The sequence below is a fragment of the Rattus norvegicus genome, chromosome 19 (assembly GCF_021556685.1).
Source record: "Rattus norvegicus strain SHRSP/BbbUtx chromosome 19, alternate assembly SHRSP_T2T, whole genome shotgun sequence".
NCBI classification, from domain to species: domain Eukaryota; kingdom Metazoa; phylum Chordata; class Mammalia; order Rodentia; family Muridae; genus Rattus; species Rattus norvegicus.
Genome location: NC_141552.1, coordinates 69,639,340 through 69,662,500, shown reverse-complemented (window position 1 = coordinate 69,662,500; position 23,161 = coordinate 69,639,340). Strand labels below are relative to the sequence as shown.

The 23,161-nt window shown below is 48.2% G+C and overlaps 1 protein-coding gene across 2 annotated transcripts in view; it reads right to left on the bottom strand.

Moving 5' to 3' along the window:
• Positions 1-23,161, bottom strand: part of Slc35f3 (solute carrier family 35, member F3) — a 270,090-nt gene that overhangs the window by 6,991 nt on the left and 239,938 nt on the right. For both annotated transcript variants that reach the window (NM_001431967.1, NM_001431968.1), the window contains 3 exon segments: positions 1,601-1,793; positions 3,860-3,985; positions 8,834-9,053. In NM_001431967.1, the coding sequence (NP_001418896.1) occupies positions 1,601-1,793; positions 3,860-3,985; positions 8,834-9,053 (539 nt within the window).

Genomic DNA, 23,161 nt, shown 5'->3' with positions numbered 1-23,161 from the left:
GAACCTGAGGGAACAGGTCTGAAAAGGGTGACCAAAGAGCTGCTGCTGTTCTTCACTGTGGGCTGTGTTCCTGGAGTGGCTGAATAGGGATGTGAGGTGTCCTTAGCTTTAATTGTCAACCTGACAGCCTATTCACAGGTCTCAACTGAGGAACTGCCAAGATCAGATTGACCTGTGGACGTGTCACCGTGGAACAGGGAGGGTCTTGATTGTTTATTGATGTTAAGAGGACCTGGTCCACTGTGGGCAGCATCAATCCTTAGGCAGGTGGTCCTGGGCTACAGAAGCTTGCTAAGTATGACCCAGTGATTGAGCTAAAAAGCCAGCAAACTGTGCTCCTCTATGGTTTCTGCTTCAAGCTCCTGTGTGAGTTTCTGCCCTGATTCCCCTTAGTGTTAGACTGTGACCTGGAAGTGTAGCCAGAAGAACCCCTTTCTTCCTCTCAGGTGCTTTTGGCCATCATGTCTGTCACAGCAGCAAAATGAAACAAACTAAAATGAACCCATGAGGCAACTCTGTCACTTTTCCACCCAGCAGTAGCCTTTAGCAGTGGTGGTGGCGGTGAAATGCTAATGAGAAGGGTAATTAATCATTCTTTTTTTTTTTTTTTTTGGTTCTTTTTTTCGGAGCTGGGGACCGAACCCAGGGCCTTGCGCTTCCTAGGTAAGCGCTCTACCACTGAGCTAAATCCCCAGCCCCGTAATTAATCATTCTTGCTGACCAGAGGTACGTTACCGATGCCTGTGGACACCTGGTACATTGACTAACCCCAGACTGCCATTGTGGCATTCAGAGCAGCAGTGACAGTTGATACAACAATTGCCACAGCAATGACCACAGTTCTGCAAAACCCTCCAAAAATCTAAGGAGTGGGACTGGAGAGATGGCTCAGCAGTTAAGAGCACCAGTTATTCTCTCAGAGGACCCAGGTTCAATTCCCAGCGCCTATATCAGACAGCTCACAGTGGCTAGTAACTCCAGCTCCGGGGCATTTGACAGACGGCCTGTTCTGGCCTCTGTGGACACCTGCATATACTGGCCCACTCACACACATGTACATGTAAACAAAACTAAAAATAAGGGGTAAAGAGATGGCTAGGGGTTTAAGAGCACTTGCTGCTCTCACAGAGGACACAGGTCTGGTTTCCAGCACCCACAATGTGGCTCACAACCATCTGTCACTCCAGTCCTAGGGGATCTGAAATCTTCAGACCTCCATAGCCATCCCATGGTGCACACACGTGCAGGCGAAACTCGTAAGTGTAAGTGTACACTCATACGCTTACAAAGAAATGCATACACCTTTTTTACAAGCCCTACCTTCTAAGGTCAACCTCCTGAACCCTCTTCCCTTTAAAAAAAACCTTAAATATTAGCTAGGGATCGAACCCAGGGCCTTGCGCTTCCTAGGCAAGCGCTCTACCACTGAGCTAAATCCCCAGCCCCTGTTGTTTTTTTTTTTTTTTTTTTTTTTTTTTAAAGAAGTCACAAAGACTTTGAAAAAGAGTGAGAACTTTAGGGGACAGCAAGGGAGCATGGGTTTTTCCTTCTGCGTCTGTTGCTGTCTGCTGGGGCTTCTGCACAGACTGATGCTACTTACTCAATAAGAGAATGGAAAACCCACAGAGGTTTCCCCACGGAATGTCGTCGAAGGAGTTCCAGTACTCCACTCTGGTGAAGTAGAGGATGATGGGGATGCAGGTGATGAAGAGGATGTTGAACACCCCCAAGATGGACAGGAATAAGGCCGCTTCTCCGAACTTGGCGCTGCCTAGCAGCAGCTTGAACAGAACCTGCCAGAGAGAGTAGGAGGTGAGGACAAACCCAGAAGACACACCTATGCAGATGTGACAAACCTGGGGGCTGCCGGCATGGCGGGCACCTTAGCTCTACTGGCTTGACCGTCCTCGTCTGTCAGTGAAGCCTGATGAAGCTTGGTGGAGTGTCACAGTCAACATTCTGTGTAGCGGCAGTTCAGGCTGAATTATGTCTGGCCTCACACACCGTGTCTCCAGGAGTCACGGGTCTGCATGCTGCATGAGGCTGTTGCTGTGTTCACAATGCTTAGAATGTGTAGAACTGTCTGCCACAATTGCACAGCCTCTCTGGAGCCTCCAGATAGATCCTGACCCAGTACAACAGCACTCTGTGTGTGTGTCTGTGTGTGTGTGTGTGTGTGTGTGTTTGTGTGCACGTGCGCGCGTGCGTGTGTGAGCTCCTGAGTATGTGAGGGTCAGTGTGTGTGTGTGCCATTATGTGTGCATGCACACCTGAGCATGTGAGGGTCAGAGATTGTCCTTGGGTGTCTTCCTGGATTAATTTCCACCTTATATATTGGGACAGGGTCTCTATTTGAACCCAGAGCTTGCCTATCTGGTTGGTTTGACCAGCCAGGTTCCTCGGAGGGTCTCCCTTCTCTGCCTTCCATGTGCTGAGATCACAGATGGGTTGCCATGCCCAGTTAGCACCTACAGAGGACTGGCATTCTGAACTCCAGACCCCATGCTTGCAAGGCAAGCACTTTAACTGTGAGCGGCACGTCAAGTAGCCATTGCCTCCCCAAAAGAGGACTTTATCTGCAAAGTTGTTTCCTCTGAAACAGCATTGAGGGACTTAGCTAGTCCCCACTCCATCTTGCCTCCCTTTTGTAGAAATGACACAGGGCTTAGTGAACTGCACCAGACTTAATCCTCCTGCAATGTTCTTGTCTGCCAATCATCTTTGTTGCTCAAAGGGCTGGGAGACCAGGGACCGATGTGACTAAGTGGCCAGAAGCTGGACTCAGGCATGTCCGTGGGCCCTATCCAATTTGTTGCTTTGTGAACAAGGAGCCCAGGCAAGTGGCTGTCTGTCCCGTCCGTGTGGTTCATTTGCCTGGTGTGTTCCCCACATATATGCATGCAATCGGCAAAGGGAGCGAAGAGCTTCTGACTGCCCAGGTAGTCCCTCCAGACTGGTGCTGTGGTTTAAATGTGACATGCACCCCGCAGGCTTGTGTGTTTGAACATGTGGTCCCCAGCTCTTGGCTCTGTTTGGGAAGGTCATGGAAGCTTTAGGAGGAGGAGCTTACCTAGAGGAAGTGATCCCTAGGGGTGGGAGCCTAGCTAGAGGAAGTGATCCCTGGGGGTGGGTGGAGCTTAGCTAGAGGAAGTGATCACTGTGGGGTGTGAAGACATTTTGTAGCCCTGAAAACATCTTCATTTTCTATTCTCTATCTAAGGAGGAGAGAGAGAGGACCTAGGGGAGAGGAAAGAAGAGGGGGAGAGACAGGAGCTAGGTAATGACAGCATGGAGCCCGACTGAATTGGTGTAAGAGCCGGTCACCCTGCGACGCAACAGTGGTCCATTGTCTCTAGACTGGCACTCAGGGAGTACTTTCCAATGATTTCTAACGTTTGTCAAAACTTTTGTTTTTCTTTTCTGAGGCAAAGGCTCAAGACAAGCTTGCGGCAATGCTCCTGCCTCCGTGAGTGATGGCATGGAAGACATCAGCCACTCTGCCCAGCTCTTGCCAAAGATACTTTTGTGCGTTTATTTCACAAGTAGTGTTTGAACCGTCATGGACTCATAGTACTCGGTGCCCCTAGATCGCACAGCTAAGGAGTTATACGACAAAGCCATATACATAATCCAGTCTCCATGTCCCATCAGGCACAAGCACAGATGGGTCCAGAGTTCCAGTCTTCTCAGCTGCCTGACTGGACCCTGCCCTGGTGCTGTCTGCCTCTCGGTGCATACTGAAAAAATATGCTCTTCTTAGAAGCCTACACACCATCCGGAATGTCTGAAGCGGCAGGCTGTGAGTCCCAGAGCTCTGCTGCCCCAAAGCCTGCTGGGAAGGTGGGTTCACTGTGCCTACCTTGTAGAGGGCTGACATGGAGGCAGAGCCCACCACCAGGGCTATGCCAATGACTGAATGACTGTGGAAGCCATCGGCGTAGGTCATCATGACAATGCCTGCGATGGCAAGGATGGCGGCCACGATCTACAAGAGGGAGAAAAACATTGTCAGGTCATGGAGGGAGGAGACACTGTCAGGTCATGGATGGAGGAGACACTGTCAGGTCATGGAGGAAGGAGACATAGTCAGGTCATGGAGGGAGGAGACACTGTCAGATCATGGAGGAAGGAGACACTGTACTTGGAAGGAGGTATAAGTGCTTAAGAGCTAGAATGTTCTATTCATGGCTTCTTCCAGATAGAAGAAAGCAGTGTCTCATCCCAAGACTTCGGGGGAGAGTAGGCAGAGGTGGATGATGGGGTGAAGCTTTCAGATACCTATCCAAGCTTGACAGAACCAAAATGCTAAGGCAGGGGTAGCCAGGGTGGCAGTGTGGCTTTGCTTCAGGCTGCAGCCAGGGCTGACCACTGAGCCTTGACAGATTGGTTGCCATATTCTGGGGACAGGTTTCTCAGTCATGACAAGGCCTGAGGGACAGTAACTAGTCAGCACCTGGGAACTACTGAGCTCTCTTCCCATCTTCTACAGGAATCTTACAGGTCCCAGATGGTGTTTTTTCCTTCTCCACAGGGATCACACTGTGGTGACAGCAGAAGTTGTCCTCACTTGATACAGCAGCAGTAGGGACTGACCACACCACTGTCCTTCAAGGGCTGTAGATCATGCCCTGACCCAGAAGTGTGGACCCATCTCCCATCTCTTTAGCTGTTTCTTCCCTGGGTCTCTCCTCTACGCTGTGCTTAGCACTTGCAGGTTGCGGGATACCATCTCTGAGGAGAAACTGTTCTGGCATCCAGAACACGTGCAGAGTCCAGGCAGAGCAGCCACAGCACTCATAGAGCCCCAGGGAACCAGGAACAGGGGAAGACTCTTCAAAATTGGCCTTAGTGGTGGCAACCAGAGCTGAGCTTCAGGAGCAGACACCCAGGGAGCGTTTCCTTAGGTGCTTCCTTGCTTAAGCTCAAACCAGGAGGTTAGTGACACTCAACCCTCTTACAGAAGCAGGACTCAGAGAGGTTAAGGAATCTGCCCCAGGGCACACAGCTGGAGGCAGAAGAGTCTAAACAGAGGCTATTGGAGAGCGAATCTGGTTTAACATTTAAATGGGTGACGGTGGTTCCCAGGGTGTGTGGTTAATCATCATTGCCAGCTTGAGGGGATTTAGACTCCTCCTGGAAACACTGGACCTGCCTGTGAGGGATTCTGTACTGGGTTAGAGAAGGTAGGGTGAGTCCGTGGCACCAGCCACCCCATGGCCTGAGGAGAAAGTGAGCTGAGCACCCTCTTCTATTCTCTGCTTCCTGACTACAGATCTAGTGTGGCCAGCTGCCTCACCATTCTGCCTCCACGTCTTTCCCACGGTGATGGACTGTATCCCTCAAACCGAGAGCCACAGCCAACCACCCTCCCTCCCTTAAGTTGCCTTTGTCGGGTGCTCTGTCTCAGCAACGAGAGAAGCAGCTAAGATACAGAGTGAGCCATCGCCTGCTGTGCTCTTGGGTGTGAATAGAGGCTTGTCTGGGTCACCCTGGGCTACCTTGTGAATTTGATGGCATCCTGATATGTAGGAGACCCTGGAGGAAGAGGGAGAGGGAGAGGGACAGGGAGAGGGAGAGGGAGAGAGAGAGAGAGAGAGAGAGAGAGGCAGAGACAGAGACACAGAGACAGACAGAGACACAGAGAGATACAGAGACAGAGACAGGAGACACAGAGACAGAGAGAAAGAGAGACAGAAAGAGACAGACAAAGAGAGACAGAGATGGAGAGAGACAGAGGCAGAGACAGAGACACAGAGACAGACAGAGAGAGACACAGAGAGATACAGAGACAGAGACACAGAGACAGAGAGACACAGAGACAGAGAAAGACAAAGACACAGAGAGAGACAGAGACAGAGAGATATTTCTGATGATTCTGAAAGCTTGTATGGCTGACATCTGAAGTAATAAAGGAGACTGGGTTATTTTTCCTGAAGACTTACAAGGCAGATTCCAGCCTCTCCCAAGCTCTTCATCACTGGTTAACAATCAACAGTTAGGACCTTCCATCTCAACTGGGCTGTGTAGAGATCCAGGGAGTGGCTAAAGGGGCCAGACAGAGTTGGCGAGGCTACCCTCAGCTGTGGAGACACACAACTCAGGCCCTGTGGGTTCACTCAGACAGGAGGCACCAGAGACAGTGACTTCCTGGGGTCCTAGGCTGGTCTTGAGGTCAGGGGATCTAACTGTGGGGTGCCTGCTCTCTGTGCATTAGCAGATCTTTGGAAGGCTAGGAAGTGTGTGGCTGCTTTCCCATCTCACCTTCACAATCCTTCAGCCAGGGGGCTGGAGAGATGACTCAGTGGTTAAGAGCGCTGACTGCTCTTCCAGAGGTCCTGAGTTCAATTCCCAGCACCCACATGGTGGCTCACAACCATCTGTATGTAATGAGATCTGATGCCCTCTTCTGGTGTGTCTGAAGACAGCTACAGTGTACTCATATGCATAAAACAAATAAATCTTTTTAAAAAATAGAAAGGTCCTTCAGTCAGAAGATCAGAGCCCAGGTCCTCATCTAGCCCGAGAGTTCAAGGAGGTTAAGTGTGACTTGGAAGAGGTCCACTGGCTCTATGTTCCATACACTGAGACACTGGAGGTTTTCTGGTTTCCGTGTGTAAGTGTTCCTTGCTTATTTTTCTTGTGACACTGAATTCTCCTCAGATCTGTCAAGTTTGTCCTGTGGACTCACAGGTTCTCAGTACTTCTTAATCCAGGGCACCAGAAGGTGACCTCTCTTCTCTGTCCACTTTAAAGACTAGGCAAGCTAAGGTTCAGACACTGGTTCTGCTCATGGACCCACAGCCTTGTCACTGGCTCCCAGACTGAGCGTTCGACCACTGGGTCAGAGCCTCTATCCCACGGCCCACAGGAGGAGGACTTGTAAGTCGAGGTGAGGGCAGGCTGAGCTGTGTTTATTAAACAGACACCTCAGTAGCACCTGCCTAGTGGCATCACGAGTGACCAGGGTTTCCAGGGTATTAGAAGACATGTTTTCTTATTTATTTTTAATCTGTCCACCTGACCTAGAATGCAGGTGGCCCTTCCCATTTTCAATAAACTCTAACTAGGTGACTGAAGCAATTGTTTTAACCACACAAGTAGTGTTTGCTGTTCCCACTGCCCCCCATGAGCCCCCTCCCTGCAAGCCTCCTCCCCACAAGGAGGAGCCTTGGTCCTATCCTTCAATCCTGTGAAGCTGGTATTGGCCACTCAGTCCTCAGGGTTGGAAGCTACGTTAGCTCTTAAGTCTTTGGAAATTCCCTAGAGGTAGTAGTTGCCTGTTCCTGACAAGTTCTTGAGCAGCCTCCGGCTGTCTCTCGTTTTGTCTCAAGGATTCCAAGTGCTTTCAGAGCTTGGTATTGCTCCTGTAGCCTACGGTGTCTGCATGTTACAGCATCCCATCAGCCTATAGCTTCTCTCTACAACACCCACCGAGTACTGAAAGCCTCGACACAAACCTGTAGTGTGCAGGGGTCAGTAGAGAGCACTTTAATCAGAGGTTACCATTGCCAGGCTGTATCCCAGTAGAAGGGCGTGGAAAAGTCTCCTACCCACAGACAACAAAACAAGCACAGATCTCTACCACACCGTGTGCTGCAAGTTGGCAGAGTAGTTCAGGTTTATGGTCACCCACATCTCTCACTCTGTCTCTCTCCAGGATGTGCCATTGACCTTGAAGTGTCTCTTTCCCATAGCAAAAAATTTGCCTGGGACATCTGTGTCATGCCCCAAAACTCTACGGAGTCTCTTGATTCTTTGACCCTTGACCCTTAAGTAAAGCCTGGAGAGGCACAACTATGGGTCAGTGTTTCCAGGACACCCAAATCTTTAACGTTGAGTCTGTGTGAAGCATCTGCAGTCCTTCCAGACACGTATTAGATCATTTATTTGCTGAAGGCTTTTCTGGGTGGCAGCCCGGGGCGTGAGTTTTTATTCCAAAATTAACCACTGAGCCTCAAAACAAACTCTCCCCCTGCTGTAAGCTAAAAATATGAACCAGCAGTTGACTCATGTCCCCAGTGCTGTTTGTATAGCGCAGGTGGGCGTAAGCCCACCCTCAAGGTGATGTCATTAGTCTCAGGACAGGGAAACAAGGACAGAAGCAGGGGACCCAGAGTCTGCCTCTTGATGGTTGTCAACTAACTCAAGTGAGGCTACCCAGCACCGGGCCCTGAGCGTTGAGAAGGAAGGAGGAGATGATTAGCTGTGCTTTGAGTGACCAGTGTTCTTACTCTGTGGCAAGGAGAGGAACAGTAGAAGCAGTCCCTGACCACCAGAGGGAGCAGGTGGGAAGCCACCAAGCGTCTGTCCTTGACCAGTGGCACCTGTTTCCTCTCCTTGGGTTAGACAACTCCACGATCCCGCTAGGATTTAGCCCTACACTTACCAGGCTCCACACAACTGTCTTGGAATCCCGATAGCTTTCAATTGACTTTGACTCTCCAGGGAAATTCCAGCTATTCAAGGAATGCCATCGAATTTGCCCTTGAAGTGAAATCCCCACCCCCTACCGTCCTGTTCCACCTCCCAGCTCTAACTTAGCAACAGTGTTTCTGGCTGCATGGTTCAGGCAAAGTCCCAAGCCCCTCCCATACACATATACTCTGGCTGATTCCCCGCTTGGCAGGGACTTTAGGGAACTCTCATGGAAATGTCTTGAATGAAAGGCACTTTCACAGATGCTTCTCTAGTGTGGTGAGCATAGCAAGAGCTGCATGCACGCTGAACTAGAAGGACCTCCATCCGCAGCTGACGCTTGCACATGGAGCCAATGGGTAGGGCAGGTTCTGCTTGGCATGACCGAGAGGAGGAAGATAGATAATCGGGAACTTACCCTCACTCCCATGAATCTGTCCCTGAGAACGATCCACGACAGCAAGAAAACAAATGACTTGTTGCAGCAGAACAGAACGGAGACGTCTGTAGCGTTTATCTTCTTTATTGCATGTAAGTACAGGTAGTTTGTGAGAGTCCAAAGAACACCAAAAGGTGCTGCCTTGGTAAAGAACACTTTCAAAGTCAAGCCATTGTCTCCAAAAAACCGACAGCATTCCCTAAAACAGGAGGGGGTGAGAGAGAAAGAGAGAAAGAGAGAAAGAGAGAAAGAGAGAGAGAGAGAGAGAGAGAGAGAGAGAAAGAGAGAAAGTTGTCATCATGGGTTCACACAGACCATGACTTACCCTCTACTCAGTTAATAAGCAAAAGAAAATTTCACAGGGCAGGTGATGTGGTTCAGCTGGTGGAGTGTTTTTGCCCAGCATGCAATGAGTCCCGGGTTCCATTCCCGGCACTGTGGGCACAACCCTGAAATCCCAGCATTTGAGAGGTGGAGGGAGGATTGGCGATCCAAAATCATCCTCAGTACATAGCGAGTTTGAAGCCAATTTGGGCTACGTGAGATCCTGCCTCAAAGGAGGAAAAAATAAAAAAACAAAGCCAAACAAACAAAAGTCAGAGAAGAAAACGTAAGAAAGGACCAGGTCTCTTACTCGCTACTATTTTGATTACTTATTGATGTGTATGTGTGCCCGTGTGCCTGCGGAGGCCAAGGGTATGCTAGGTCCCCTGGAGCTGGAGTGAGAGGTGACTGTGAGCCACCTCACACTGTGGCATGACGTCACAGGCCATTGTCCCTTTTGCTTACTCCAAGCTTGGAGCCGATGGCTTTCATGGCAGGTGCGGCAGGATTCTCTGGCCTGGAGACTCAAGTCCACAGGAGCTGACTGAGGGCTTCCGTAACTCTCAAGCAAAAGAAGACAGTCACTGCCAGGGGCATCTGACACCATGACCCGTGGGTTGCAGGCTCAACACAGAGTTGTAAACTCACTTAACCATTGAGATCCATTTTGCAGCTTGACTGTGTGGCTTTTGAATGGCGAGCATGGCGGATGAGACTATCAAGTCACAGTGTGTAGAGGCTGGAGTGGCGCTCTGTGGGCCAGACCATTTTTATTTGTCCTCTTTGATGGGGAAGGTGGTGAATAAGATTGGAGAGTTTGCCTTTGTGGTTAGGTAGAAATTTGTGCCATAAAAAGACTTATTTGGGGCTGGAGAGATGGCTCAGTGGTTAGAGCACTGACTGCTCTTCCAGGGGTCCTGAGTTCAAATCCCAGCAACCACATGGTGGCTCACAACCATCTGTAATGGGATCTGATGCCCTTTTCTGGTGTGTCTGAAGACGGCGACAGTGTACTTATATATCATAAATAAAATCCTTAAAAAAAGATTTATTTGACTGTGTGTGTGTGCATGCCTGTGTGGATTTTGTGCAAATGCCCACGGAGGCCAGAAAAAGTTGTCAGATCCCCAGAAACTGAGTTGTAGGCAGTTGTAAGCTGCCTCATATCGATGCTGGGAACTGAACTTGTGTCCTTTGCAGATGCAGCTCATGACCCATGAGCTATCTTTCCAGCCACTGGAGGAGCAGTTTCCTGAGCACACGAATACATTCCGGCTGTAACACAAACAGTTTGAAGTACCTGTGAATCTTCTCCCTTCTTTACACTATCATGTGAACATTCGCGTCTCCCCTTCGCTAAGCCTACCCAGAACAGAAGCAGCCAGCGCATCCAGGAGATCGGGATCTTACAAGACGGTGCCAGTCAGAACACACTTCAGAAGAAACCCTTCAGACAGATTCCTCGAGGAGAGTTCACTGCTATTTTAAAAAACGTTTAGGAAAAGAAAAGCCTGCCTTTCAGTGAAAGAAGCAGGGCAGGGGAGGCCTGGGGGATGATAAACACGGAGAGAGCCTGTGGAGTGGAGTGCTAAGCCATGGATGTGTGGCAATGAACACCCTGGTGAGGAAGACCAGGACTGGTCAAGTGCTGTCCCCAGAGGTCCAGGCTCACAGATGTGGTACAGCTCCATGGCAGCCAGCCAGAGAGGAAGGCAGCTGGCCAGTGACTTAGAAGTAGATCCAGGCCTTACTAATCCTTATAGAGCTCAAAAAAAGACATCACTAGCCAAATACCAAGTACTCTGGAGTTGGGGAGTAGTCCACCTGGAGTCACATACTATTAAAATCCAGCAATGGAAGAAAATTAAAACTGGGAGCCCAAGGGGATTTGGTAGCGCTTTGAATTCCCTTTTGTTATTTATTTTCCTACTGAGCTATCTAAAATGCAGGTTGTGTTGTTTAGTAGTTAACTATGAAGCAGTCATGGAAGAAACAGAAAAAAATTATTAGAGAGGGACCTGAGGTCCTGCGAGGTAGGGACAGGTAGAATAGCGTTTCCGGTTTGAAGAACAGGGCAGAGTTTTGCCACCTGTGCTGAGCCTAGAAGTCCCCGTGGCTTCTCAACAAGCCAGTTGAATGTTCCGGTTCCCAAATAGGCTATGAACAGATCGATGGCGTTACTGTCATTCTAGCTCTCTCTTCCTTCAAGGCTGGTGTCTGCTGTGAGATGTTGGGATAGCGTTTGTTCCACCTTCACCCTCTGTGGTGACGCCCAAGCCCCTACGGGCCTCCGCAGGAAGGATGACAACGTCCTTCATGCCTGTCATGCTGGCTGTTACACACTTCCATAACTACTACGCCGACACAGTCACAGCTTTTGTCCTGGTATGAATACCGACTCATTTACTGTACTTCCTAAGGGATCGCCATGTGATATGGCAAGTCCCAAAGGTCCCTCGCTGGCCCCCCACTTTCCATTCCTTAGCCGGTGGTGATATTTGGAGGCTGAGAAATCTTGAGGAGGTGGGACTGGCTGGTGTGAGCAGATCATAAGGGTGGGCCTTGAAAGTCATACCCAGCTCCTGGCTTCCTGATCAATCAAGGTGTGAATCTCCTTAATCTCAGGTTCTGTCATGCCTGCTCCACCATGATGTATTGAAACCTTCTGCATCAGAGAACTGAGCTGTGCTTATCAGAGATCGTGGTCAACCCAAAACATGTGAAAGTAACTAAGACAGGGTGCTAGAAGAGGTCCATGATCCACCGGTCAAGACTGGTGTGTGTGTGTGTGTGTGTGTGTGTGTGTGTGTGTGTGTGTGTGTGTGTGTGATAAAGCATGATTTGTGCTGTGTCATGGCCATCCAAAACTAGCTGGACAGCTTATATCCTCTCTGCAAATCTCTTTGACTTCTCCAAATCCTGACAGTGGTGGAAAAGTGGAGGAAGGGAAGGTATGGACAGACTGACTGCTGGAAGGTGGAGCTGAATGGGTCTCTGACAGGAAGTAGAAGTACAAGGGTTCTGGATCCCTGGGCCTGGCAGACTCATCATGGACTCAGGATTCATGTCCACAAAGGGGCAGTTCAGCTTGGCAGACCTTGGTTCTAATGAGACCGAGTTGACTAGCCTCTGTTGGGCTAGTGAGTCTTGTGCTGGTTTAAGACCAAGGACTGAACAGTAATCCATGCCAGATGGCTTGCCTGTGTATGCCCCTGACAGCAAGGAGACCCAGAAGAGCTGTGAGTGGGGGCAGAGATTCACTTCGGTCACGGACTCCTCTTGGTTTACACCGAGTGCTCTCCTGATGGCCAGCCATCCACATAGTTGTGTAGAACATCCTTCATCCTTTCCTCTTGTTGATGCTCTGGACCAGAGACAGGCTGGAGGATGGCTCTCCAGTGTACCTAGGTCCCTTCAGATCCTACCACCCAAGTCAAGAGGATAACCAACATCAAGGTGTGTTTGTTTATGGCTCTGACTGTGCCAGCTGTTCTGGGTACATCAACTACTGAATTCAGTTCAATGTTTCATGAACCAATGACATATAAGCAATACAAGAAGTGTGTGTGTGTGTGTGTGTGTATGTATGTATGAGTGTATGTGTATGTATGTGTGTCTATGTATGTGTGTGTCTATGTATGTGTGTATATGTGTGTGTATGTATGCGTGTGTATGTATGTGTGTATATGTGTGTGTATGTATGCGTGTGTATGTATGTGTGTATATGTGTGTGTATGTATGTGTGTGTATGTATATGTGTGTATGTGTGTGTGTATGTGTATGTATGTGTGTGTATGTATATGTGTGTATGTGTGTGTCTATGTGCTTGTGGATGCACACAAAGGTCAGAAAAGGGCACTGGATCCTCTGGAGTTGGAATCACCTGATATGGGTGGTGGGAGCTGAACTCTGGTCCTGTGCAAGAGCAGCAAGAGCTTCTAACCATTGCCCCGTCTCTCCAGCCCACTCTCCCACCAGCCCCTGAAGTAAACTCCTTAAATTAAACAAACATTTATTTTAAATTAAGAAGACACTTTGTTTCTTTTGTAATTTTTTTCCTGCATATTTCTCCTTCCATTTTCTGGGGCTCCTTTTAATTTAACATTGAGGTTATAGTTTGGGCTTCTTGATCTGTTTTGTCTTCTTTCCTTTTCCTCCTTATCTTGGTTTTATTTTATGGGCAACTATCTCGAGTTCCAACTCCCCTATCAAAAATTTAAAATTAGTTATTTCATATTTAATTTTCAGGAGTAGTCCCAGATCCACTGTAGAACTGGGAGGGAAGCAGGGCAAGTCTACATACGACAACATAGCAGGCAGCCCATGAGCAGAACATGAAGATACCATGGAAATCATGCCTGGCGTAGATTTGGTGTGACTGAAAGAGGTGCCGCAAAAGACGGAGATCCTTAAGGGAACCATGAATGGCTCACCCGGTTAGGTGAGACCTGATAAGGAAATAAATTGTATTTATGACACATGAAAAAGGGGCTGTGGAGAACAAAGTAATCCTGGAAACTACACATAAGATAAACACACTTTAGAAATCAGTAGAGTTGGGATATAAATGATCCTCCATAAAGTAAAATAGGGAGATACAGCGGGAAGCCCGGTCAAGATGGAGATGCAGCTAGAAGAATAAACGGTGAAACGAAGTAGAGGAAATAACAAGGAAGTGGGGTGAGAGCCCCCGAGAACTGGAGGAGACGGAGCTCCACAACACAGTGCTCCCTCCCCGCCCCGCTCCCCCAGGCACTGGGGGTGTATGTGTATGTATGTGTGTCTATGTATGTGTGTGTCTATGTATGTATGTGTGTATATGTGTGTGTATGTATGCGTGTGTATGTATGTGTGTATATGTGTGTGTATGTATGTGTGTGTATGTATATGTGATAATGGAGAATTACACACGGCAAGCATTTCTGAGATAAAGGCATAAAGGTCGGATTTTTAAGCCTCCAAGGGGAAGCCTGACATGGCAGGGCACCCCTGTGTGATAGAACTTGAGGGGTAGAGACAGGGCACCCCTGTGTGATAGCACTTGAGGGGCAGAGACAGGGGAACCCCTGTGTGGTAGCACTTGAGGGGCAGAGACAGGGGCACCCCTGTGTGATAGAACTTGAGGGGCAGAGACAGGGCACCCCTGTGTGATAGAACTTGAGGGCTGTAAGTCTGAAGCCTGTGTGGGCTACAAGGTGAGAACCCACCCCAAGAAAACTAACGAAAGGAACAAAATACATCACCATCACGGGACAGGAAACCATAACAGGACTGGGTATCTCAACAACAAAACCAGAAGCTAGACAGCCACAGATGCCTTCAACACTGAGGAAACATTGCAGCAGCAGGTGCAGCAGTAGGGGCAGCAGCAGGGGTAGGCAGGTGCAGCAGCAGGTGCAGTAGAAGGTGTAGTAGCAGGTGCAGCAGCAGGTACAGCAAAAGCAGCAGCAGGCAGGGGCAGGCAGCAGCAACGGACAGGGGCAGGCAGCATCAGGCAGGGGCAGCATCAAGCAGGGGCAGCATCAGCATCAGACAGGGGAAGCATCAGGCAGGGGCAGCAGTATCAGCATCAGACAGGGGCAATAGCAGCAGGGGCAGCATCAGACAGGGGCAGCAGCAGCCATAGACAAGGGCAACAGCAGCAGCATCAGGCAGAGGCAGCAGCAGCATCAGGCTGGGGCAGCATCAACATCAGACAGGGGCAGCAGTCAGGGGCAGCAGTAGCAGCAGCAGCAGCAGCAGCATCAGGCAGGGGCAGCATCAGGCAGGGGCAGCATCAGGCAGGGCAGCAGCAGCAGCAGGCAGGGGCAGGAGCAGCATCATGCAAGAGCAGCAGCATCAGGCAGGGGCAGCAGCAGCAACAGCAGGCAGGGGCAGCAGCAGCAGCAGGCAGGGGTAGCAGCAGCAGCAGGCAGGGGCAGCAATGCAGACAGAAGAATGGTTGTTTGTGCCTGGGGAGGCTCTGCTGCAAGGGCAGAGCCCAGGGAAGTCTTGCTAATGGAGATCAGGGGAAATAACCATCTGTTTCTGAGACGCTGTCGGAAAAATATCAAGACAAATTAGATTTTTTTTTTTTAGAAGACAAACATTTCTGCAGGAGAAATGAGGGGTTGTTTGTGAAGGGAAGTAAGTGGTCAGCAGACAACCTCAGCATGCTCAAGATAATAAAAGCACCTTTAACCCCATCTTGGGATATCATTATTTTAAAGATGAAATTAGGGGAAGCAGGGCACGGTGGCACAGAAGCCGGTGTACTTAAGACAGTCTCAAAGAAGAACTTCATTGAACTAATTTAACCACGCACCCAGGGAGAGTCTCTACAAGGCCTCCGAAGTAGGGAGAGGTGAGACTGAAGTTAGCAGCCCTGGGACAGGAGTACTGTTTACTTAAGCACCGCCTTCACTACTCTTTTGGTTTCTACAGTATGTAAAATAAACTATTTAAAAACATAAGGGAGGGAGGGAGAAAGGAAGGAATGGAGGGAGAGAGAGAGAGAGGAGGGGGGGTCTGAGGAGTATGGTTGAGGTGGGGGAGGGGAGCGGGGAGGGAGGGAGGAAGAGAGGGAGAGCCTGATCCGATGCTGTGACCCAGCGAGAATGAAGGAGCTTTTCAGATGTAAGAGATATGGCTGTGGATCCCCACAGCCTGCGCTGCCCTTCAGTGATTTCCCATCATCCTCTTCTTCTCAGCTTCCCCACCTCAGTGCATCCACGCCTCTCCACCTGGAGATACCCACGGAAAAGGAGGCGTCAACCTTCGCTTGCTCTCCCCTCTCCACTCATGTATCCTACCTAGCCTGTCATTCTCGGGCAGCCCTAACCGGGCACGTGCCCCTCAGCTCACCAGACCCTGAGAGCATCCACTCCTAACCTCCATAGTTACTGATTCCAACGGGGCACTTGCAAGCCTCTGATATCACTGTTCCTCCCAAGGTGCCCTCGTGGCTTCCAACTCAGCTCGCTCCCCAAGTCTCCCCGCTACAATTCCGGTTCCAGCTTCATGTAAACCTTTACCCCTTTGGGGGTAGTGCTCCATCTGCATGGCCTCCTATGTCGCTCCACCTGGAGGTATTTCTCCCGGCTTCTCTCTAGAGCCTCAGTTTACTCTCTGAATAAACAGCGAACAGTTTTACCTACTCTGTGGGGGCCAGAATCCAGCTGGTTTGGACACCCCAACACCTCTAGCTTTCTGGAGAGTCCAAACACTTCCTCTTGCGAGCCTCACTCTACATGGTAGTAGCACGGATCACGGGATTCGCTCTTAGCTTCTCCTTTCTTCGCATCAAAGTTATCACCAAGTCCTGACGATTATTGTTCCTAAACAATGTATGCCCACGGCATGGTCTGGGTCCATGCCACTTTCTCACTTGGGCCACCACCGGAGCCTGATCTAGTCTACCATCTGCAAGCTCAGGAAGAGTAAATTACTTTGAGACAAACGGATTGAGGGTTCCATCACCTCCTGCAAAAATTCCAGGCACCACAGCAGGCCTGAGAGGGACGTGATTGATTCACAAGGGAACGTGACTGGTTCCTAACAACAGCACTGTGTGTCTCTGTTAACATCACAAGTGAATGACACTGTTTGGCTTCAGACCTGGGAAAAGGGACTGAGGTGCATATTTTACCTATCAAAGCGGACCTGGCCCTCCAGCTCTTCCCAGGATCCCTCAGTCCCTACCTGGCATAGCCTACTCCAAACCTTGAACTTTCCAGCCCGATGCTGTTGCCCTTCCCCCCAGAGGCTCCTCCACACTTAATGCAGACATTTCACACTCTCTCCTTTCCCTCTTCACCCCTCTTCTCCTCCCCTCCCCCTCCTTCTCTCTCTGAGCCCTTTCTCTCTTTTTCTCCTCTCTGCCCTCCTCTCCTCTATGGTAACCCTCCCGGCCTCAATCCTTGGGGCCAGCAAACAGCTTCTCAATAAACCTGCCTTTAGTGTAACCTAATCTGGTTTGAATTGGCCCATTTCACTGATGGAGAAATAACCTATCAGGCAACACCTGGCACTCATCAGTCCCAGGACCTAAACAGCCATTCTGCTTAACTTTTGAGAGTCTGAAGAATAAGATCGTTGGAAACTTCTTCCAAGAAATGAAATATGAGTCAGAGTTAGTAAACATGTATACAACTGTAGGATATTTAATTTTTCTATGAGTTCTCATATGTAGTAAAATTTGTATCCAGATGGACTCTCCACCTCTCTCCCCTCCCTTCTTAAAATTTTTTATTTTGGTAAAATACAATGTGAATTTTACTCCCTAACTCATTTCTGCATGATATAGCTTAGTAGCGTTAAGTGTGTTCATATCGTTGTACAACTAACTCCTAGAAAATTTTCATTTGCTGCCCTGAACTCTGAATCCAGGAAACAAGAATGTTCTTGCTCTCTCTCCTTGCCAAGAGGCTGCTGTGCTACACCTGCTTCTGAATTCAACGACCTTAGGCCCGTATAGAAATGGAACGGGTTTTTTCACGTATATCTTCAAGGTCCAGCCAAGCAACAGGCAGTGCTGGAATAGCCTTCCTTGTTAAAGCTGAGCTGTGGTCCGCTGTATGGCTGTAGAATATCTTATATGATGATTTTATCACTTGGGTAATTAAGCACCTCACAGCACCCCTACTTCATCTAGTGCTTCCTTAGTAAAATTTGGTCCATTCACAGTACAGATTTTTATTCTACACATTCTTAAACTTGAGACACATCATCACTGCTGTTTAAGGTACCAGTGCCTATATCTACATTTAGTCATACATTCCTGAGATATTGGCCCTCCATCTGGGACCATTCTTTCTTCCAGAAGAGTCTCTTTAAGCATCCCTCCTAGTGTGGACCAATCTTCATGAAAGCATCACTGTTTTGTCTTCTTATTCAAATGTTTACTTTGATTTATTTATTTATTTATTTATTTATTTATTTATTTAGTTTGTGTGTTTATGAAAATACAGGTGCCTGTGGAGGCCAAAAGAGGGTGTTGCATCCTCTGGAGCTGGAGCCACCAGACAGGGGTGCTGGGAACTCTACTCTTGCCCTGGAAGAGCAGAAGTGCTCTTGATCATTGAGCCATCTTTCCATCCTGTCTTCTTTACTTAAGGTCAACTCCACTGGAAATTCACATAGAAATCCAGGCTCACATATGCTTTCTGCCCTTCAAATTTTAACATTGTATCTTCTTTTAGTTTCCAATCTCTCCGTTGAAAAGTCTGTTACAAATTCTCCCTTTTTCCCCTTTCAATGACTATGTAGTATTTTGGTTGGCTTATCTTTAGCATTTTGTATGTTCTTTGCTCTGCCATATGTGCTACAATGGTCCCCAGTGCTCTTTACCCAACAGTGGGGATCTATGACCCCACAGTCTGATGTCTTTTATCAGCTTTGGGCCAGCATATTCTCTCTCTTCGTTACTCCTGGGATTCTGGTGATCACGGGTTCCCTCTGTGTATGTCTGCGTCTCTTTAGCATTTCCACCCTCATCTATGGCTCAGCCTGAACACTTCTAGTGACTTTCCAGCTTATGAATTCTTATTTTTGCTGTGTCTAACCTGCTGTAAGCCCTCCTACAGACCTTTAATCTGTGTCATCGTGCCTTTTCATTTCTAGTATTTATCACTTTCCAAAGGTGTCAGTTCTCTGTTGAAAGTCTTCATGTTTGTGTGTGCTCACGTGAGTAAATTAGTTAAAGTCACTCCGTAGTCTTCAGGGAACAGCTCCAAATCAAATACAAGTCTGGCTCTAAGTCCTATTTTATCTTGACTCATTATTCCATCATCGGGTCCAGTGTTTCTTTCAAGATTTACATTTTTTAAAAAAATTGGTGAAAAACTAATTATGAAAATCACACAGCTGTATGTAACTGGTGCTACTTCCTTAGATTTCAAATTGACTGATAATTTGTTTATTATTTTGGCCATGAAGGTACCACTTCAACTAGCTCATGTGCGTCTCTTGCTCTCTAATAATTTTTACTCTTAGCTCACAGCTTTATCAGCAAACAGTTGCTACCAAAAGCAACAGTTTCTTACCAATATCGCTCCTGCTGGATGGGTCTGAAGTCCAGTTTTTTTTTTCCCAGGAGCGTGAAACTACCAAAATAAAGACTTGGCGGAGACTTTCTGCTTGGTTTCTACGTCTGACCCCAGCTCTCCGTGACTCAGGCATCAGGTGGTCCCTGCCTGTGGGGTAACTTCAAGAAGAAGCTGGGTTCAGGTGGGCTCTTTCCTGCTGGGATCTTTAATGGGTCTTGACCCACGGCCATGCGGACATCAATAAGTTTCTGGATTTGTCTTCTGTTCTCAATGTATGTCACATGGTCTTGGCTAATGCGTTCTGTTTGGCTCAGCAGATCCACTCTGTGAACAGGGAAGCTCTGCAAGAGGAAAGAGCAGCGGCAGATGTGAGACCCGCTCTGTGCTTCCCTCCACTCCAGGGTCTTGGTGTTCAAGTCCCGGCTGGACTTTTTCTTTGGTGCCCTCAAATAACTTTCATGAAAACGTTTGCTTTCCAATGTGTAATTCTTCTCAGAGGGGTGTTTGTTTGACTGCCACAGACCTGTCTTCTCTGTTTAAGCAGCTAACATTTTGGGGCTCTGAGGAGGTAGTGGCATGGTCCGGGTAGGGGAAAACTTACATGTTGGAATAGTAGGAAGAGTGTGGGTTCCTACCTATACATAATACATATGTGTGTGTATATATATATATATATATATATATATATATATATATATACTCTCCTGTAGATACACTACACATACAACATAAGAGGATGTAACTTCTTAACAAAACAGTACCGCTGACTATACTGTACTGTGCATTGGATGGACTCAAGGCCTTGTACCTTTTGGCTAACTTTTCTCCTCCTGTTCTTAGCTCCTATAACTGCCAGCTCCTGCAAACTACCACTCTATAGTTTACATGTATTTGTCCATTTTAGTTTCTCTATATAATTAGGATTGTGAAATATGTGTCCTTTTGGGGTTAGCTTATTTCACTGAGCACAATGCCCTTCAAGGACAGAAGCCACTTCTGTTTCTGACTCTTTGAGAAGAGCGCTGCAGGAACACAGGAATGCAGCTGCATCTTCAACATATGAATTTCAACTCAATAGCTACAACCAGGAGTGGGGTTGCTGGATCATAGAGTGGTTTCTATTTTTATGTTTTTGAGAAACCTCCTTACTGTTTTCCATAGTGGCTGCATTAATTTGTATTTCCACCAATGGTGTGAAATAGCACCAATGTTTATTGTCTTGTGCTTTCTTTCAATAGCTATTTTGATGGTATAAGATCTTGTAGATCTTTGGTTTGTATTTTTATTGTTGTTGTTGTTGTTTTATTTTTGTATTTGTTTTTTGTTTTCCAGGGTCTCCCTGTGTAGCCCTGGCAGGCTTGGAACTCACTATATAGATAAGGCTGAACCCAAACTCACAGAGATCCCCTGGGATTAAAGTGTGTAATACTACCCCTAACAGAAGATACTTAAACATTTTATTTTATGTGTGTGAGTGTATGTCTGTATGTCATATGCCTGCATGTCTGTGCACCATGTGCTTGCAGTGCCCTTGGAGGTCAGAAGAAGGCATTGGATCTGGCATGGGAGTTATGGGTGGTTGTGAACTGCCGAGTGCTGGGAACAGATCCCAGGTCCTCTGCAAGAGTAACGAGTGTTCTTAACTTCTGAGCCATCTTGCCAATCCCCTCTTGAGTTTGTAACTCTGTGATGACTAGTTATGTCTTGCTCCAGTTAAGGTCCTCTAGTGGAGCAGAACTGAGAGCTAGGACGAGGATATATACAAAGGGATTTAGTAGATTGGCTTGCATGATATAGGCTAGGAGTTCAACAATGGCTGTCTTACACTGAAGGATAAGATACTGGTATCGCTCAACACACAAGGCTGAATGCCTCAAAACTCCGATCTGGTACTGGAGACCCAGTGGGTTCCTGGAGAGCCATTGGTCTTCAGTTCATGCTGGAAGATGGAATGACTGGGTTCCCATGCCAGCAAAGGAGGAAGGGTGGCCACAGCAACTGGACAGATGCTCTCACAGGGCAAAGGCTGACAGGCAAGAGCAGCCTTGCTTTTCACCTCACACACCTGCAGGGGGCCTCTCTTCAGTTACTCTTTCTAGGACCCTGCAAGTCTGTCCAGAGGCATTCCTCTTAGATGATCCCACATCCTATCAAGTTGTCAGTCAAGAACAACTGTGGCCAGGGAGGTAACTCAGTGGTTAAAGCACATGTTCCAATCCTCAGTGCCCATGTGGAAGAAATGTCAGGTGAACATGGTTGCCCACCTGTGGGGACGGGGGATCCCCAGAGAGAGCTAGCTAGCAAGACTAGCCATCTAGACAAGCCCTGGACTTGATTAAAAGACCCTGCCTCAGTTAACAAGGGAAAAGAGCCATCCATGATTATTATTATTGATATCAACCAAGGGCCTCCACATGCATGAACATACTGGTGCACCCACATACATGAGACAATGCAAACATGCACACACATACATGCATACCCATGCACACACACACATGCAAACATACATACACAAACACACACATGCACACACACAAACACACATGCAAACACACACATATGCACACACAAATACGCAAACACACACGCAAACACACACACACATGTGCAAGGTGGAAATGGAAAAAAAGATGGAGGGGAGAAGCTATCACAAATGGAAACCCTTTCATGGACCTACTGAATTTCTCTATGTTTTCTTTAAAGCAGGTCTGTTCAAGTTCCCAATACATTTTGTTTATAGTCTGTTAGTCCACTGAAACATGAGCAAGTGAACACTCCAAGAAATGAAGACACAAGCTCAGGGCATTTGCAGCCCACGAGAAGTCCATTCTGACAAAACCCAAGATTGTTCTAGACTGAGCTCTAAGGCTGTTGGGATGGATGGCGAGAGACTCAACCAGACAGCAGGAGAGTCTGAGAGGACCAGGGGGTGCCCTGCACTTGAGCACCATCGATGGCATGGACTTCAGGTCATCTTTCTAGATCTAGGTGGAATGACCTTCCCTACCAGGAGAGAAGACTGACGCATCAACTACAAAGCTGCTCATAACTTCCGTTTGTGTAAACACGGGCACTAGTGTGGTGTCTGAAGGCCTCCACCTGCAGTGTTAGACCACAGACCCTCCAGCTAGCGTGTATACTTGCCCTCTCCCCGATTCAGGCTGCCCATCATACTGCATCTGGATCTCTCTTATTCTTTCATTTGAGTCCCGCCTCCCTCCAGATTTTAACAGGAAGCCTATCATTTCACATGCCTCTCTGACATGACATTTGATCCCCCACAGTGCTCCCCTACGTCAAAGCCAAATCGTAGGCTCCCACAGTTGCAAGGCGCGAGCTAGCTTTCAACAATGCTCATTCCTGTAGGGTGATTGCTCTTGACTTCTTTTCCCATGAACCGATTGAACCTGCACATAATTTCTGGCAGGCAGAGCTTCAGAGCCTGACCAGGAGGAGCTGCACTGTAGTATAGAACCAGTCTCTCTATGCCTGGTGTCACTTTGCTCATTCTGGGGACCAATGCCAGCATCTGGGATAGACACTTTCTGAGGAGCCTTGCCTGTGATAGCCCATCTGAACCAGTGAGGTCAGGCACAGGGGCTCTTCAAAATTAGAAAGACCCTCAGAGTCTCTCCTGCAAGACAGGTTTTCTCTCCTACAGAGGCTGGCGACAAGCCGTAGTGACAGCTGTTAGTTCTGATATGAAACAGGTGGCTTGGGAGAGCGTCCCCATCTGCTTCTGCAAAGCCTGTCTCTGTCCCACAGAGAGACCCTAGGCCCACTCTCACTCAGCAGATCCCACGTGATGGGAGCTGCTGGGTTTTCACTGTGTTTTGCTGCCTTTTTAGCTACTTCCACCTCAGCGAATTCACTGTAGTCTCCTGAGCTGGCAAGGGCTGAATTGGGCTGCAATCTCCTAACACACCAGCCTCTTCATCCCAGACTCGGCTCCTCT